Source organism: Cetorhinus maximus, chromosome 28 (assembly GCF_964194155.1).
Source record: "Cetorhinus maximus chromosome 28, sCetMax3.hap1.1, whole genome shotgun sequence".
Lineage (NCBI taxonomy): Eukaryota > Metazoa > Chordata > Chondrichthyes > Lamniformes > Cetorhinidae > Cetorhinus > Cetorhinus maximus.
The window spans coordinates 13,756,004-13,775,357 of NC_135906.1; the positions used below are offsets into that span (position 1 = coordinate 13,756,004).

The window sequence follows — 19,354 nt, forward strand, 5'->3', positions numbered from 1 at the left end:
AGTCTATCAGCGTCCACCTTATCAAACCCCACCAGAATCTGGTATGTTTCAATGATGTCACCTCTCATTCTTCTAATCTCTAGAAAATATAGACCCAATTTACTCAGCCTCTCACCATAGGGCAATTCTGTCATCAAAGGGAGCAATTTAGTGAACCTTCACTGTACCACCTCCATTGCAAACATATCCTTCCTTAAATACGGAGACCAAAACTGCACATAGTATTCCAGATGTGGTCTCACCAAAGCCCTGTACACAATCTAGCATGTTTTCTAGACCGATGTTCCTGTACCGTGCTGAGAGATTGCTACAGAGTTGGAGGTGTCGGCTTTGGGATGAGGTATTACATTCAAATGGAGGTATCAGACCCTGTCGTACTATTTTGAAGCAGAGCAGGGGAGTTCTCCCCGGCATCCTTGCCAATATTTATCCCTCAATCGACATCATAAAAAAGACAGGTTATCTGGTCAATATCACATCGCTGTTTGTGGGAGATGGCTGCGCGTAAATTGGCTGCCAAATTTTCTACGTTGCAATAGTGTCATACTTCAAATGGCTGTAAAACACTCTGGGACGTCCTGAGGCTGTGACAGGCGCCATGAAAATGCAAGTTCTTTCTCTCCTTCAATCGACGGTTTGTCCAGTGTGAATTTCATGAACCTCCCCGAAGGGCTTGTTTCCGAAAGTGACCTCACTTTGAAACATCCTCCTTTGGTTGGAAAGTGCTTTGGGACATGCTTAGATTGTGAAAGTCGCTATATTAATGCAGATGGAGTGTGCGCTTGCTTTGATTGAATTTCCCGCTTTCCTCATCCTTATAGATTCCAACACATGTCTGGAAGGTGATATGCACTGCGAAAGGAAGGTGCATCGAACCTTGATTAAGCTACACTTAAGAGTATTGTGTGCAGTTCTGGTCACCACATTATAAAAAGGCACTGGGCAGGGTGCAGCTGCGATTTATGAGGGTGAAACCAGAAATGTGTGGGTATACATACCATGAAAGGATTGACAGGCTGGGGATCTTCTCTCTTGAAAGAATTGGGTTGCGGGGTGACTTAATACAGGACTTTAAAGTTAGGAAACGTTTTGATAGAGTGAATATAGAGAGAATGTTCCCCCTTGTGGGGAAGAGCATAACTGGAGGCCATCAATACGTGATAGTCACCAAGAAATCGAGTAGGGAACTCCGAAGAAACTCCTTTACCCAGAGAGTGGTGAGAATGTGGAACTCGCAACCACAGGGACTGGTTGAAGTGAATGGTATATGTGCAAGGCAAAGCTAGACAAGTATATCAGGGAGAAGGGAATAGAGGGTTAGGATGGTAAATTTAGATGAGGAAAGATGGCAGAAGGCTCGAGTGGAGCAGAAACACCGGCACAGACTGGTTGGGCTGAATGGCCTGTTTCTGCGCCTGTTTCCTATGTAGTCCTATGTAATGTAGAGCTTCCAAATGCTGCAAATGGGTCTCACTTAGCGGTGAGTGCAAGGTCAAGGTTGCTCCCTGAACCCTCTGAAAATTGCAGTTTCCACAGAAGTAGCATTAAATATCAGCGGCAGGGGTCAGTGAACGAGGGCTCGGGGAGGGAGAGACCTGTCAAGTGGGCATCTCCAGCCCACGCCCACTCTGATAGATGGCAGGGATAAGATCTATGGCTGAGTAAGGGGATAGTGGCGTGGGCAACTCTGGGGAACAAAAAACAAAACCTCAGTGGCGTCAGCGCCAGGGGGACTGGCTGGCAAATTCTTGGGCACGATTGCCAGGAATGGCGGCCCACAGATTTGCAACCATTTTGCTGTCAGTAACTTACTGATCGTTGCACGCAGGTGTAAACCAGTAAAACGGCGGCCGTCTAATGTGACAAAACTGATAATGGGGAAACGTAACATTACAGGCAAACTGGGAACTTGGGTCAATTTTCAGGGAATCTCCTTTGAATTCATTCATGTGTTGTGGGCCTCTTTGGCAAGGCCCAATGACCTTTGAGAAAGGGCTAGTGAGCCGCTGCCTTTTACCAATGCAGCCTGCATGGGGTAGGTACACCCACAGTGCTGTTAAGGAGGAAGTTCCAGGGTTTTAATCCAGCAATGATGAAGGAATGCCAAGAAGTGACTTCTGATGATGGGCCGAATTTAGTTCCTGTGACAGAGGTCTCCTGCCCATCCCCCAACTGCTCCCCCTGCACACCCGCCCCTCCCCCCCCTCCTCGCAACTAGTTGGAGCACCGATGGGAACCCCTCATCGTCTCTGGAGGCCTGATGCCATTTAAGTGTACTCAGGCCACTTAACTGGCCAAAGTCAGGGCCCCCACACATATTCAAGGCCCCCCCCTCCCACCAGAGTATGGAAAAACAGAGGGCAGTAGCTCTCCATTGTCGGCCGTGCCATCGGAAACAACGGCTGCTGCCAGTAATGATCTGTGACCTTCAGCGAGGATTGCTGCTGGATCCCTGGCCATTTGGGAGTGGGGCCAGGCGGAAATCACAGGGAGGGGTTGACTGGCGAGGGGGTGTTTTCCTGATGCTGGGAATCAGTTGCGCCTGATTCTCTCGCCCCTGCCATCTTGCCCACTCCGGCGGGCTCCACTAAATGCCACCTGATGAGTGGCTCAGCGGCAAACCTGCAAGTGGTGGTGTCCCCATGCTCCTGCTGCCTTTGTCCTCCTGGGTGTTAGGGGTCGCGGGTTTGGAAGATGATGTTGGAGAAGTCTTGGCATGTTGCTGCAGTGTATTTTGAGGGTGGAACACACTGCAGTCACAGTGCGCCGCTGGTGGAGGGACCGGATGTTTAAGGTTGTGGGTGGGGGTGCCGATCAAGTGGGCTGATTTGCTCTGAATGGTGTTGAGCTTGACAAGTGTTGTGGGAGCTGCACTCATCCAGGCAAGTGGAGAGTATTCCATCGCACTCCTTATTGTATGATGCTGTGGGTGCCCTCATGCCATTGTAATGTAAAGGTGCTCAGCAGAGCCAGGGTTAACGTGGTATTGAAGAATAGCACCACTCACGGTATGATGTATGGTGTCACATGGGAACAGTCTAGAGAGAACACTCGGGAAGCAGCCGACCTGCATGGCAGCAGCACCATGCAAGACAACATCTGGGATCTGTAAATAGTTAAAGACTAACAATAAACGGTTCCTGTTTTAAGCATTCAAGTCCCAGGATTTCATCATTAGGCCACCACAGCTGGCAACATAATACAACATGGTGAGCAGCAGCGGTGATATGAAGGGTGGTATTTTAAATGACGAGCCCAGAACAGGATCCCGAGGTATGATAAGCTAAAAGCAGTGGAAGCATAACCAGAGAGACGTGCAGCTAAGAAGAAAACTTGAAGAAAGAATTCAAGAAGCTTCACTCCAGGCTTAGATGTTGAGGAATCCACCAGAGTGAGTGGAAGCCCATTGCAAGACTCCCGAATGACACATAAAAAGATTTTTAAAATGGTCAGATCACTAAGGCAGTGAGCACATGTGCAAAAATTGCACAGAGCAAAAGGAAACAGCTCAGGTCACAAGGTGAGCAAGGATAGGAAGAGTTTCTTCAGATATTTAAATAAGAAGAGTTACCGAAGTGAGTATTGGTCCTTTATAAAGTGTGTCTGGAGAATCAATAATGAAAAGTAAGGAGATGGCGGTTCAATTAAACAGCTATTTTGCTTCGGTCTTCATTATAGAGGACACAAGTAACAACTTGGAAATAGCCGTGAATCAGGAATGGTAATCCCCAGGATGTTGATAGTGGGGGATTCAGCAATGATAATGCCATTGAATGTCAAGGGGCAATGGTTAGATTCTCTCTCATTGGAGATGGTCATTGCCTGGCACTTGTGTGGTGTGAATGTTACTTGTCACTTGTCAGCCCAAGCCTGGATCTTGCTGCATTTGCACATGGACTGCTTCAGTATCTGAGGAGTCATGAATGGTGCTGAACATTGTGCAATCATCGGTGAACATCCCCACTTCTGACCTTATGATGGAAGGAAGGTCATTGATGAAGCAGCTGAAGATGGTTGGGCCTAGGACACTACTCTGGGGAACTCCTGCAATGATGGCCTGGACCTGTGATGACTGACCTCCAACAACCACAACCACCTTCCTTTGTGCTAGGTATGACTCCAACCAGTGGAGAGTTTTCCCCCTGATTCCCATTTAGGGCTTCTTGATGCCGCACCCTTGGTCAAATGCTGCCTTGATGTCAAGAGCAGTCACTCACTCTCAGGAGTTCAGATCTTTTGCCTATGTTTGAACCAAGGCTCTAATGAGGTCAGGAGCTGAATGGACCTGGCAGAATCCAAACTGGGCATCAGTGAGCAGGTTATTGCTAAGCAAGTGCCGCTTGATAGCACTGTTGATGACCCCTTCCATTACTTTACTGATGATGGAGAGTAGACTGAAGGAGAGGTATTTGGCCGGGTTGGATTTGTCCTGCTTTTTGTGTACAGGACATACCTGGGCAATTTTCCACATAGCCGGGTAGATGCCAGTGTTGTAGCTGTACTGGAACAGCTTGGCTAGGGGCGCGGCAAGTTCTGGAGCACAAGTCTTCAGTACTATTGCCGGAATATTGTCAGGGCCCATAGCCTTTTCAGTATCCAGTGCCTTCAGCCATTTCTTGATATCATGTGGAGTGAATCGAATTGGCTGAAGACTGGCATCTGTGATGCTGGGGACCTCTGGAGGGGGCCGAGATGGATCATCCACTCGGTACTTCTGGCTGAAGATTGTTGCAAATGTTTCAACCTTATCATTTGCGCTGCTGTACTGGTCTCCTCCATCATTGAGGATGGGGATAATTTTCGAGCCTCTACCTCCAGTGAGTCGTTTAATTGTCCACCACCATTCACGACTGGATGTGGCAGTACTGCGGGGCTTAGATCTGATCCGGTGGTTGTGGGATCACTTAGCTCTGTATATCACTTGCTGTTTATGCTGTTTGACGTGCAGGTAGTCCTGTGTTATAGCTTCACCAGGTTGACACCTCATTTTTAGGTATGCCTGGTGCTGCTCCTGGCATGCCCTCCTGCACTCTTCATTGAACCAGGGTTGATCCCCTGGCTTGATGGTAATGGTAGAGTGGGGGATATGCCGGGCCATGAGGTTACAGATTGTGTCTGAGTACAGTTCTGCTGCTGATGATGGCCCACAGCGACCCATGAGTTGCTAGATCTGTTCGAAATCTATCCCATTTAGCACGGTGGTAGTGCCACACAATACAATGTGAAGGCAGGACTTCGTCTCCACAACAACTGTGCAGTTATCACTCCTACCGATACTGTCATGGACAGATGCAGATTGGTGAGGATGAGGTCAAGTATGTTCTTCTCTTCTGTTGGTTCCCTTGCCACCTCACCACTTGCCGCAGACCCAGTCTGGCAGCTATGTCACTTAGGACTCAGCCAGCTCAGTCAGTAGTGGTGCAGCCAAGCCACTCTTGGTAATGGACATTAAAGTCCCTCACCCAGAGTACATTCTGCACCCTTGCCACCCTCAGAGCTTCCTCCAAGTGGTGTTCAACATGGAGGAGCACTGATTCATCAGCTGAGGGAGGGTGGTACGTGGTAATCAGCAGGAGCTTTCCTTGCCCATGTTTGACTGATGCCATGAGACTTCATGGGGTCCAGAGTTGATGGTGAGGACTCCCAGGGTAACTCCCTCCCGACTGTATACGCCTGTGCCACCACCTCTCCTGGGTCTATCCTGCCGGTGGGACGGGGCATACCCAGGGGTGGTGATGGCAGTGTCTGGGACATTATCTGTAAGTTATGATTCCCTGAGGAATCAGGCTGTTGCTTGACTAGTCTGTGAGACAGCTCTCCCAATTCTGGCACTTACCCCCAGATGTTAGTACAGACTTTGCAGGGTCGACAGGGCTGAGTTTGCCATTGTCTTTTCTGATGCCTGGGTCGATGCTCGTTGGTCTGTCCAGTTTCATTCCCTTTTTGTGACTTTGTAGCAGAATTAGGAAAGCTAATAGAATGTTATCATTATTGTGAGGGGAATTGAATACAAAAGTAGGGAGGTTATGCTTCAGTTGAACAGATTATTGGTGAGACCACATCTGGAATATTGTGTACAGTACTGGTCTCCTTATTTAAAGAAAGATGTAAATGCGTTAGAAGCAGTTCAGAGAAGGTTTACTAGACTGATACCTGGAATGGGCGGGTTGTCTTATGAGGAAAGGTTGGACAGATTAGGCTAGTATCTACTGGAGTTTAGAAGAGTAAGAGGCGACTTAATTGAAACCTTTAAGATCCTGAGGGGTCTTAACAGGGTGGATGTGGAGAGGATGTTTCCTCTTGTGGGAGAATCTAGGACTCGGGGTCACTATTTAAAAATAAGGGGTCGCTCATTTAAGACAGAGATGAGGCGAAATTTTTTCTCTCAGAGGGTTGTGAGTCTTTGGAACTCTCTTTCTGAAAAGGTGGTAGAAGCAGAGTCTTTGAATATTTTTAAGTCAGAACTAGATAGATGCTTGATTTAACAAGGGGGTGAAAGGTTATCGGGGGTAGCCAGGAATGTGGGGTTGAGGTTACAATCAGATCAGCCATCATCTTATTAAATGGCGGAGCAGGCTCGAGGGGCCGAGTGGCCTCACTCCCGCTCCTAATTCGTATCTTCGTAAAAGGAATAGCTTCAATCACTCTCACTTCAAAATAAGGAGAGCAGATTTTGTCCCAAACTAAAGCAAAGGGGTAGTCAATCTTCAAACTTAGTGCAGTGAAAAGGCTGGAGTGCTCTGTACCTACATTGATACAATTGCTGCAAAATACCTGAAAAACTTTTCTTTCAAAGTTGAGGAGCCAAAAATCTCCCCAGCAACAAGACTCAAAAAAAAAAGACAGAGGAAAGACAACTGTATTCTAGCAACTACACCCTAATTTAAAAAATGGTTACTGCATTGACAGCCTTAAAGGGGCAATGACATTTAAATCTTTAACTACAGGAAAAAACAAATGGCCGTGGATGGAAAACTGAAAGAGACTCCAGGGAGAGGGCAACTCCCAATAAAGCACTGAGGGCAACAAAAGACCCCAGTGAGAGGAAGACAGAAGACCCCAGAATGAGGGAGACAAGATGATTGCTGACCATGTCAATGCAATGAAATGCACAAGCCAAAGAGTTTGGTGCAAAAGAAAGAAATGACTGAGAAGCAGCCAAAAGGCTTAAAAATAGACTCTCTTTTGAAAATGCTGACGTGGTACCCAAACTCTAACAGCAGATAGCAGTGCGGAGCAAGCAGATGGCTGTGAATGAAGAAATGCTATCTGAGGTAACTCAAAAGAAGCAAAACATGCAAACATTAAATGAAGCCTTTCTCCAGGAAAATGTTCGCATCAGAGCTGAACTGGAAGATTTAAAGTGTAAGATTCAAGCTGAGTATATACCTCTGAAAAGGCATGATAAACTGAAGTCTTCAATGAACCAAGCTATTCTAGATCTGAATAAACAAATTTCAGAGATGGCACAAAGGTATCAGGAGCAAATAATGATCCTCAATTCCACAGCTGGCAAATCAAAGCAGGAGTTGGGAAAACTCAACCAGATGTACAGTCAGGCAAAACAGCAGGTAGAAAAGGCATCTAAAGAAGTTGCAACCCTGAAAGACTCCTTGAAGAATTAATACATAGCCATGGAAACACATAAGGAGCAAAAAAAAAGCTGCATTGGAACTACCAGTAGCAATGAAACAATGCACTGAAGCCCAGACTGAATTGGCAAGAGGTCAACAAGAAAATACCCAGTTGAAAGAACAACTGATTGCCCTTCAAGGTCAAATGCAAAAGGAATGCATAAACATTTAGCAATGTGAAGAAAGTCTTTAACAGTAGCAAGGGCTAACAGCAGAAGAAATTCAAGGAGACTTTGCTGAATTAAAGGAAAACTCAAGATGAAGTAAGTGAACTTCACAACATAAAGGGAAACCTGCTGACAGGCCTTCATGTGCTACAAGAATCCCTCAGGTAAAAGCCTCTTCCTCTGGAACATTCCGGAGAGAAGCAAAATGAATTGAACATCACTCTGTACGAACTGAAGAGCCAGTTGACAAAGCAGACTGAGCACTGTTCAATATTCCAGGAGGAAGCCAAAAGTTACAAGAAAGGGGCTGAATAGCTGACGAAGCAGTAGAATGGAAAAGAGGAGGCATTGAAAAGCCATAGAGCTTTCCAAGCTGCGAGCGGATAAGGAGGCCGGAGACAGACCTGCCAAAAGTGATGGACAAGGACAAAGTCCTACTGCAGCCAGAGAAACAAAAGACAGAACTGAGATCAGAAATGGAAATCTGACGCAAGCAGAAGGCACTGGAAGAAGGAAAAGGTGAGCTGATTGAAAAGATTCACAAGCTTGCAAAATGATTTGAAAATAAAACAGAAAACAAGCATTTGGCCGAGATGGAGAAACAAGTGGAAATGAAGGTTCCATTTGCGAAACATCTATGTCCAGCAAGAACGTAGTGGACACCACGGACAAAGAAAATTTGGGTCCTCTCTAGGAATGAACGGAGTGCACATTCCCCTCGGGAGGGATGGTTCAAATCCACAGTGTCCGAAAAAAGCAGAAAAGTTGTTGGTAAAGAGAAATGCAACTCAAAGGAGCGCAAGAGGTGAATCAAATGGGAGAGAACCAAGTACTAGAAACATAGACGCTGTTACCATTCCTCCAAACATGACTGACTGAGATGTGGAAGAACTGTCAAGCCTCAAGACCATTTGAATTTATAAAGTCAGAGGCTTGAGATGAGGGAGCAGGGATTTCTTTTAAATTCATTCATGGGATGTGGGCTTCGCTGGCTGGGCCAGCATTTATTGCTCATCCCTCGTTGCCCTTGAGAAGGTGGTGGGTGAGCTGCCTTCTTGAACCGCTGCAGTCCATGTGGTGCAGGTACACCCACAGTGCTGTTAGGGAGGGAGTTCCAGGATTTTGACCCAGCGACAGTGAAGGAACGGCGATATATTTCCTTGGAGGGGAACTTCCAGGTGGTGGCGTTCCCATCTATCTGCTGCCCTCGTCCTTCTAGATGGCAGTGGCAGTGGATAACAAGTAAAGATTGTATTACAAATAGTTATACTCCGTTGGAAAGGAAAGTTTTCTTCGGAGGAGAAAGGGGGATGTTGTATGATGTTGTGTGTGCCTGCATGCCATTGTAATGTAAAGGTGCTTGGCAGAGCAAGGGTTAACATGGGACTGAAGAATAGCACCACCCAAGGTATGATGTATAGAGTCACATGGGAACAGTCTAGAGAGAACACTGGAAGCAGCCTACCTGCATAGAGCGGCACCATGCATGACAGCAGTATCTGGGATCTGTAAATAGTTAAAGACTACCAATAAAGGGTTCACGTTTAAACCTACAAATGTCAAGATCTCATCATTGAGATATCACTGCGCACCATAACACAGCATGGTGATCAGTGGTGATAATACAACACTCCTGACTTGTGCCATGTGTAGGGTCAATGTTAATATGTAAATAGACAGTCTACATCATCAATGATGTAATATCACATGACAACAGAGTATTCTGAGAAATATCCATTACAAGCCTACCGACTCCCACAGCTACCTCGACTACAGCTCCTCACACCCCGCTTCCTGTAAGGACTCCATCCCATTCTCTCAGTTCCTTCGCCTCTGTCGCATCTGTTCTGATGACGCTACCTTCAAAAACAGCTCCTCTGACATGTCCTCCTTCTTCCTTAACCGAGGTTTTCTACCCACAGTCGTTGACAGGGCCCTCAACCGTGTCCGGCCCATATCCCGCGCATCCGCCCTCACGCCTTCTCCTCCTTCCCAGAAACATGATAGGGTCCCCCTTGTCCTCACTTATCACCCCACCAGCCTCCGCATTCAAAGGATCATCCTCCGCCATTTCCGCCAACTCCAGCATGATGCCACCACCAAACACATCTTCCCTTCACACCCCTGGCAGCATTCCGTAGGGATCGTTCCCTCCGGGACACCCTGGTCCACTCCTCCATCACCCCGTACTCCTCAACCCCCACCTATGGCACCTCCCCATGCCCACGCAGAAGATGCAACACCTGCCCCTTCACTTCCTCTCTCCTCACCGTCCAAGGGCCCAAACACTCCTTTCAAGTGAAGCAGCATTTCACTTGCATTTCCCCTAACTTAGTCTACTGCATTCGTTGCTCCCAATGCGGTCTCCTCTATATTGGAGAGACCAAACGCAAACTGGGCGACCGCTTTGCAGAACACCTGTGGTCTGTCCGCAAGAAAGACCCAAACCTCCCTGTCGCTTGCCATTTTAACACTCCACCCTGTTCTCTTGCCAACATGTCTGTCCTTGGCTTGCTGCATTTTTCCAGTGAAGCCCAACGCAAACTGGAGGAACAGCACCTCATCTTCCGACTAGGCACTTTACAGCCTTCCGGGCTGAATATTGAATTCAACAACTTTAGATATTAAACTCCCCCTCCCCCCATCCCCACCCCGTTTCTTCCCCCTCCCCCTTTTTTTCAATAATTTATATAGATTCTTCTTTTCCCACCTATTTCCATTATTTTTAAATATAAAACTAAAACTTTGTTAGTCTGTCCACCCCACCCCCACTAGAGCTGTACCTTGAGTATCCTGCCTTCCATTCTTAATTAGCACTTTTTTTAGATAATATCACCACCTTCAACACCTCTTTGATCCTTTTGTCTGTGACATCTTTTGATTATCTTCTCCTATCACTGCTTGCTTATCCCCACAACCACCCCGCCCTCAACTTCTCTCTCCCCCCGCCCCCCACCTTAGACCAGCTTATATTTCACCTCTCTCCTGACTATACTTCAGTTCTGCCGAAGGGTCATGAGGACTCGAAACGTCAACTGATTTCTTCTCCACCAATGCTGCCAGACCTGCTGAGTTTTTCCAGGTAATTCTGTTTTTGTTTTGGATTTCCAGCATTCGCAGTAGCTTTTAGCTTTTTGTTTTTATTCTGAGAGATAGTTATATGTGAAGCCTCATGCTAAGCCTGTATTGTACACAGTTAGTAGAATGTTCAATAAAAGGTAAAGTTTATCAACAGCCTTGCCTCCAGCAGTCCCTATCAATCCTGACCAAGGACAACCTCATCTAAGGCCTACAACGGTAGGGGACCTTGTAGATGTTGGACAGGCTTTGGGGTGTCAGGAGGTGAGTTACTTATCACAGAATTCCCAACCTCTGACCTGCTCTTCTAGCCACAGTATTTATAAGGCTGGTCCAGTAAGTTTCATTGTGTATTTCACTTAATTACATCTTTCTTTATTAATCAGGAAGTGAAAATGAAAGGCAGGATGTCATTAAGGTTGTAAAGAGCTACCGAAGAGATGAGAAACTAAGAAGCAAGGGTTGTATGGTATCATAGTATCAGTTCCGAATCCTGTCAGTCAGCAATGTTCAAGGGTTTGGTCTTTGTAGGTCTTGTACATGAGTCACATGGAAGCCCTGCAAGCCACACCGGATGGTTAAAGTGTTGTTGCCATTGCTTTGAGTACCTTTGAGGTGACTAGGGCAAAGAATCTTAGTCTTTTGGTATAGGATTTGCCTGCCAATGAAGCAATAGTACTAGTCCTTTCCAAATTCTCCAAACAGGACAAACCAGGGAATGGAGGAAAGAAATAACTTGCATTTTTTATAAGGCCTTTCTCAACTTTAGGACACCCCCAAGGCACCTTCCATCCAGTGAAGCACTTTTGAAGTGTTGTCATGTGGGAAATGCAGCAGCCAAATTTGCACATCGCAAACTCCCACAAATAACTGTGAGATAATGAGCAGATAATCTGTTTCAATGATGTTGAAGGCTAAGTATTGGCCTGGGTTGAGATGTACAAGTGCAAATAGAACTGAGCTGCCTGAGTTTCAAGGCTGTATTTCCAGGGTTAAGGAGCCTCATGTGGTCCAGAAGTTGCAGCCTGGACAATCTTGTTGTAAGATCTTAGAATCCCACAACACAGAAGGAGGCCACTCGGCCCATTGTGTCCATAAAGGCTCTTCGAAAGAGCTCTCCAATTAGTCCCAACACCCTATTCTTTCCCCGTAGACCTGCAATTTTCTCCCAATCAAGTATTTATCCAATTCAGTTCTGAAAGTTACTATTGAATCCATTACCACTGCCCTTTCAGGCAGCGCATTCCAGATCACAACAACCCACTGCATTGAATGAATCCTCCTTTAAGTCATTTTGTCAATTATCTTAAATTTGTGAAAGTCGCTGCGGTCCCAGAGGACCATAGGCGGCTCTCTCATTACAGAGAGACGAGTGGTGGTGAGTTTAACCCGAGGGTCACCACACCTCAGGTGAGGGGGCGAGGTTGAGAAGGCGAGGCCTTCATGGATGACCTCAGCCGGGACGGCAATTGACCCCATGCTGTTGGCGGCACTCTGCATCACAAACCAGCCGTCCAGCCAACTGAACGAGAATTTGTGTCACCTGTTGAGCAACACAGGTCGTAGGAAAAAAAACGACCATGAATATGAGGGACAGAATGGAAATTTGAATACATTGACGATGTAGGTAGAAGGACAACATATTTGGGGCTCTGGAGGAACAGGAGGGGTAAGTTCAGATGATCACCCAACCATAGCAGAATTGCTAGTATGCGGAGAGAGGTGTGGGGAGCCGAATGGCCTACTCCTGTTCCTATTTCTTACATAAGTGCTAGAAATGGGGCGGGGGGGGAGGATCAACCATAAGAGAACAGAGGGTTTTTTTTTCCTTGTATCGGGTATGATGGACTTGGAGTATTCGCTGCCTGTGAGGTAAATGTGAAACTTTTACCTAAGGTGGGGCTTGTCCATTTTGTGTGTCCCTCCTTGAGTAATCCCAGAGCAGCCGATATGACAACACTTTCCATCTCCTGCAGGAGGCCGCTGGCTGTTTTCTGCCTCTCTTCGTCCTTTAAACTCTGCCAAACTGTTACATTGCTGAGCAGATGTGAAAAGTCACTGATCTTCTACAGGGTAAAATAACACGTTAGTTTTGAGTGATGGCAAATATCAATAGTGCACGTAAGATTTAACAAAGAGGGGAGCGAAGGAACTATTCTGTCTCCTGAACAACATTTAATGGTCATGTGAATAAAGGTCACTTGGATAAAGATCGGATTAATCACACAGCAACCAGATTATTGATTGCTTTATTGGGGAGGTGGTGGCATAGTGGTATTATTACTGGACTAGTAACCCAGAGACCCAGGGTAATGTCTTTGGGGACCTGGGTTCAAATCCAACCAGGGCAGATGATGAAATTTGAATTCAATAAAAATCTGTAATTAAAGGCACGATGATGACCATGAAACCATTGCCGATTGTTGTAAAAACCCATCTGATTCACTAATGCCCCTTTAGGGAAGGAAATCTGCTGCTCTTGCCTGGCCTACATGTGACTCCAGGCTTAAATGCCCTCCGAACAGGGGCAATTAGGGATGGGCAATAAATGCTGGTCTAGCCAGCGATGCCCACATCCCTTGAGCAAATATAAAAAATATTAGTCACACACAAGTAAAACGAAAACTTTGTGAAATGATGTGCTGAATTAGAAGGCAGGTGAACAGATCTGTTGAAGTGTTCAGAGTAACCAACATTGATTTAGAGCCTTTAACGTCCCAAAGGCGCTTTGCGGGAGTGTTATCAGACAAAATAATTTACAGCATGCCAAGGAAGGAGATATTAGGATGGAAGACCAAAAACTTGGTGGAGGTGGCAGGTTTTAAGGAACATTTTAAAGGAGGACAGAGAGAGACGGAGAGACTGCGAGATTTAGAGAGGGAATTCCAGAGTTTAGGGTCTAGACAGGCAGAGTCGCCAATGCTGGGGCTAAGGGTTGGGAAAGAGGCCAGAAATAGAGAAACACAGGGCTCTCAAGAAACACAGAGTCCTCACTTGCATATCAAAGAACGCCAGTGGCATTTTGATGGTTTCCTCACTTCCTCAGGGGCCCACTAGCCTCCGAGCTCAGCAACATCATTACTTTCTTTCAAATAAAGCCCTGCTAGTAAAATGTACCTGATAATTAAACGCGGCCTTTGCCTTTGAGAACACTGCATGGTTAAATGATTCAGGGACTCACCTGCACAGCATCAGAACTGTTGCACATCTCCCTGTCAAAGGTTGTGGTCCAGTTCATGAAGTGACAAAATGTGGAATTAGAGTGTGCTTCCTGTTTGTTTAAGACAAAAGATTGAACACTTTAAGGAATTATGGCAAGGCACATCCAAAGGCTTGTCTTTTCAACATCACGATGATGTAGGTGGTCCACTGCAATGGGGATATATATATATATAAAATCTTTATCAGTATAGATCACACTTCTCTCCATGCCCCCACCGCCTCTGCCATCAAACAGACCACCCGTGCTGGAGGGGAAAGCTTGGGACAATCGATCAGAGAGGGGGGGTCGTTTCATCATTTACTTGAGCAGAGTCCAAGTGGAGCACCTTTCAACACTTCATACCAAGCAGAACAAATACAGCCAGCACCTCAGGTTGTCGAGCACAAGCCAAACACCGGTGGATTAACAAAATGGCCGGCAGCGAAATAATAGAACTATAAGCTAAGTACGGTGTTTTATAACATGTAAGAACTCCTACAATAAGGAGGAATGACACCTACGACATCCTCCGGGGAGAACAATGTGAGAAGGATCGCTGGAAATGAATACAAGAAACAGTTGAAACGTGTTGAAAAAATGGGCAAAGGTGCAGTTGAGAAATGAAGATAAAACAATGACCTGCATTTATATAACACCTTGTAGTTAAAACGTCCCAAGGCGCTGCACAAGAACATTATCAAGCAAAGTTTCACACCGTGTCACACGAGGAGGTTATAGGACCGATGACCCAAGAGCTTGGTCAAAGAGGTTGGTTTCAAGGAGTGTCTGAAAGGAGAGATAGCTTGAGAGGTAAAGAGGTCCAGGGAGGGAATTTCAGATCTTCAGGCCCCAGCAGCTGATAACAGTAAGAAATACTTTCAGTTCCATAATCAGGAAAACGGAATCAAAGAAGGAACGAGAAGGAGTTGAAATCGAGGATTCACAGCAGCCCGTTCGTACGCCACATGATTGACTCCCTCCAAATGTCTTTAAGGAAGAAACCTTCCCCAAGCAAGAATAACCCCCAAATAAAACTAAAACCTCAGACCAGCTTTTAAAATCTCAAAACCAACAAAATTGGCAGGAGTGAATCCCAACGACCATGAGGCCATTGACGAATTGGATTTAGACTAACCTGGTGGCAAAGCTGATGAAGACAACTTCAAACCTTTTTGATCTTATTTCAATCCTATCAGCAAATAGTAGGATTGATTATCAGAATCTAAGCTGTAAAAACGAGTTTGCTTGGACCGGAAGGAAAGATCCTGTCCCTCTAATCTCCTGAAGGAAAATGGAACTTTGGATATCAACTTTTAAAGGTTAAAAGCACGGGCCAGAAACATAACTGTTTCATTTGCACACAGTGCATGGTGTCTGGTCAAAACAATGGCCTAAATTTTCCAGTCCCACCCGTCGCAGGAATCATTGCGGGTGTGACGGTAAATTTGACGGACCATTGATTTCAGGCAGGAATTTGCAGTCCTTTCCCGGAATCCCACCCTCTCGTCGTCTGAATTTACAATATGCCATATTGTCAAAAGACAAGGAGATCATGACAAGAAACAGCGGCTTGTCTAAAACAGGGGACAAGCGGGGTGGAAACAAAGGAAGAGTGGTGTCCTGAGTAGGCCACTGGCTGAGTAATTCTAGAGGCCCAGCTAATTCTCCGGGGACCAGGGTTCAAATCCCATCGCAACAGCTAGCTGGTGGAATTAGTTAATACAGCGAATTAATTTTTTTTAAAATGTGGAGTTGAAAGCAAGTGACCATGAAACTATAGGCGGGATTATCTGGCCCCGCCCACCGCCGGGATGGTCCAGTCCCGCCGGAAGTCAATGGACTTTTGGCTGGGCCACCGAATCTCCCACGGCCGGTCCCACCATGACGGGGCCGGTAAGATCCCGGCCTATCACCAATTGTTGGGTATTCCAACTCATTTCTATATTTCCTTAGTTCTGATGAAGGGTCAGACGGACCCGAAAGGTTGACTGTGTCCCTCTCCGCAGATGCTGCCAGACCTGCTGAGGTTTTCCAGCTATTTTTGCTTTTGTTTCAGACTTCCGGCATCCACAGCGTTTTGCTTTTATGTTGTAAAAAAACCCATCTGGGTTCGCTAGCTTCCTTGAGGGAAGGAAATCCGCTGCCCTTACCTGGCCTACATGTGACTCCAGTTGCAGAGAACCATGTTTGGCCCTTAATTGCTCTGAAGGGCAATTCGGGATGGGCGCTACCCTAGCCACTGACTTGCACGTCCCATGAAAGAATGAAAAGCAGTGGAAAAACAGCAGTTAGATTGTTTGTCCCACAAACAGCCAGGTGTAACAACAGCCATTTTACAGTGAAAGACTTCCCCTTAATGGTATCTGTAAAACCTACGGCGTTAAAAATTCATCTGTGCCATTTTTTTTGGACGCAGGAATTGGTGATTCACAACCCGCCCTCACCCATCGAGGTGGAGGGAGGCATCACACAAATTTGGCACGAGAACCTCGCTTGTCACATTATATGGCTGAGCTGCTGACAGCCTCTGTGCCCAGGAGGGGACATTGGGCTTCCATAGCACCGGCTGCCAGCTGTGCCACAGGTCCGAATGTCGCCTCCGAGATGCCTAATAGGTAGAAATGGAAGATATAATAGCTCAGGCGTGAACCTGGAAAGTTCTTACCGATGGTTGGGAGTCTGACCGGCATTCTGCAGGAGAGTCCGTACATTTGTTATCCGAAGGAGATCGAAAAGGGGGATCTGAAAAAAGCAAATCGGACATTTGAACTTCCAAGCCCCCAGTTGCTAAGGAATAAGCCATAGTCCACAATGGACCATAGGCATCTCTGTCCAGTAGAGAGAGACAATTGGTTACTTATAGTTTGAGGGGCAACACCCTGCAGGCATGGGGTAAGGCGAGGAGGCAGGCCTCCACCCGCTACCACAGCCAGTACAGGGACACACCATTGGCATCATACACTAGCCATCGGAGCTAACCAACTCCCACTAGCTAAAGGATGTTAAAAAGAACACTATTAATGGGAAAGGAAGCACTTTACACTTCATGGTCGCACAACTCTAAACATTATTCATTAAATCTCTCTTCACTTGCCAATAGGTCTCAGTTCTATCACGCTTCAGGCTCGTACAGATTGAGCGGACATGTTGATACTTTAATGACTCACTAAAATAGCAGAGGCGGTAACCTGCTTAAGATCACAAATGACAAATGTTGATTTTGGTGCCCACTGTTGCTGTTTTCTAGTGCCCAGGTTTCCTGCGCCTTAATCCAGCCCTGGGTCTACGTGAGAAAAGAGCTGTCCACACTTGGCCCTTGTTTGCAACATAAAATATGTGCTTTTGCAAAATACGTCACTCACTGATTTTATCTACACTTTTTTAACAACTGAACCAAACGACGGCTTTGGACTGACAAGGTTCCCTGACAGGCTTTGTTCTTGCATGAAGATGAGGAGGTCAGGGAGGGCAGGCACCAAGACACCAGAGCATGAGAAATAGGAGCCAGGGTAGACCATTCAGCCCCTCAGTCCTGCCCCACCATGGGGTAAGATCACAGCTGATCTTCTGCAGCAAATCCACTTTCCCACCTGTTCCCATGACTCACTTAGTGTCCAAAAACCTATCCATTTCTGTCTTGAATATACCCAACAACTGAGCATCTACAACTCTCAGGGGTGGAGAATTCCAAGGATTCACCTCTGAATGAAGAAACTTCTCCTCATATCAGTCTAAGGGGGTGACTCTTTATCCTGAGACTACTTTCCAGCCAAATTAAGCAGCCTCTCAGCATCTACCCCAAAGACCTCTGAGAATTTTATACATGTCAACAAGATCATGTTTCATTCTTCTAAACTCCAGAAAGTATAAGTATATTCCACTCTCTCATAATGGGACAGCCCTCTCATCCCTGTAATTAGTCTAGTTGCACCCAATCTAAGGCAAGTTTATCCTACCTTAGCTACGGAGACCAAAACTGTGCACAGTTTTCCATGTCTCGTCACAGCCCCATATAACTGAAGCACATTTCCCTTACTATTTTACTTCAACCCTCTTGCAACAAAGGCTAATGGAGAGAAGGTTCCCTTCCCTATTCTGTTTAACTATTCCAGCTGAGTTTCAGTCGATAACCGCAGATGTTATCCAGGGTATACCTGTACACTGATTTTTCCCGGTTTTACTAGATTCAGTTCGATATTTCCGATGAGACTACAACCCTAAGCTCCTCCAACTCTAGCCTCTTTTGCGTCCCTGATTCTTAATGCTCCACCATTGGCTGTTGTGATGTGATGTGCACGTACCTTTAAGGGTGCATATCTTAAACTGCTGTCCATCAGTACCCACCACAGGATAGGAAGTGATGTATAATCCCATGTATTCTGTAGACAGAAGCAGCAGTCCTACAGATCGGATGAGTCTATATAGCCTCCGAGTTACCATTGCCTCTAGATAGTCTTATCTTCAAGTAACAAACCCACAGTATTGTTTTGCCAGCCCTTGTTGTATAGTCGGTACACTTGCGATAAATAGGGAACTTTACATTGGCAGCTGTACCTACAGCGATCTAGATCCCTAAGCTCTGGGATTGCCTCCCTAAACCTCCCTGTCACTCTCTGCTCCTTTAAGAAACTCCCTAAAACCTGTTTCTTTGACCAAGATTCCAGGCGTCTGTCCTAATATCTCCTTACATGGCTCGGTGTCAAATTTTGTTTGATTATGTTCCTGTGAAGTGCCTTTGGGATACTTTTAATAAGCTAAAAGCGCCTTAAAAGTGCAGCTAGTTGTTCTGCTGTGATGAAGGTGTAAACATGACAGGAGCATAGCTGCAATCAATTTCAATAATCTTACAAAATATACAGAAAGTTAACACAGCAAAATAAATGAGCCTGATAATGTTGATTCTAAGGATCCCCCCACCTTGTATTTCCCTTTTATTTTTAATCCGGCCTTTATCAAGTCTGGTCACTGCATTATTTGCAATTCTTATTTGATGACCTGCGCTGTGCTAGGAATGAAACACTGCCCCTATTTCAGTACAAGGGAAGCTATCCCAGGTTAGGGCCAATGCAAAGCAAAACCTGCCTCTTGGTCTTCGAAAATGTGGCAAGGCTGCCGACGATTGCGACAAGGTAAAACCTTTTTTAAATTCCCAAGCCAGCCACCCCCATGTCCTGCTCAGATGACCATGACCTGCTCGGATGACCATGGCCTACTCAGATGACCATGACCTACTCGGATGACCATAGCCTGCTCGGATGACCATGACCTGCTCG

At 46.1% G+C, this 19,354-nt stretch overlaps 1 protein-coding gene across 1 annotated transcript in view; it reads right to left on the reverse strand.

The window, feature by feature from the left end:
* LOC144668811 (adhesion G protein-coupled receptor E3-like) overlaps nucleotides 1-19,354 on the reverse strand; it is a 69,025-nt gene that overhangs the window by 33,302 nt on the left and 16,369 nt on the right. The window contains exons 4-6 of the mRNA XM_078531185.1: nucleotides 16,747-16,823; nucleotides 14,061-14,150; nucleotides 12,771-12,945 (exon numbers count right to left, since the gene is read on the reverse strand). Of these exons, the coding sequence (XP_078387311.1) occupies nucleotides 12,771-12,945; nucleotides 14,061-14,150; nucleotides 16,747-16,823 (342 nt within the window). The remainder of the gene's footprint in view (nucleotides 1-12,770; nucleotides 12,946-14,060; nucleotides 14,151-16,746; nucleotides 16,824-19,354) is intronic.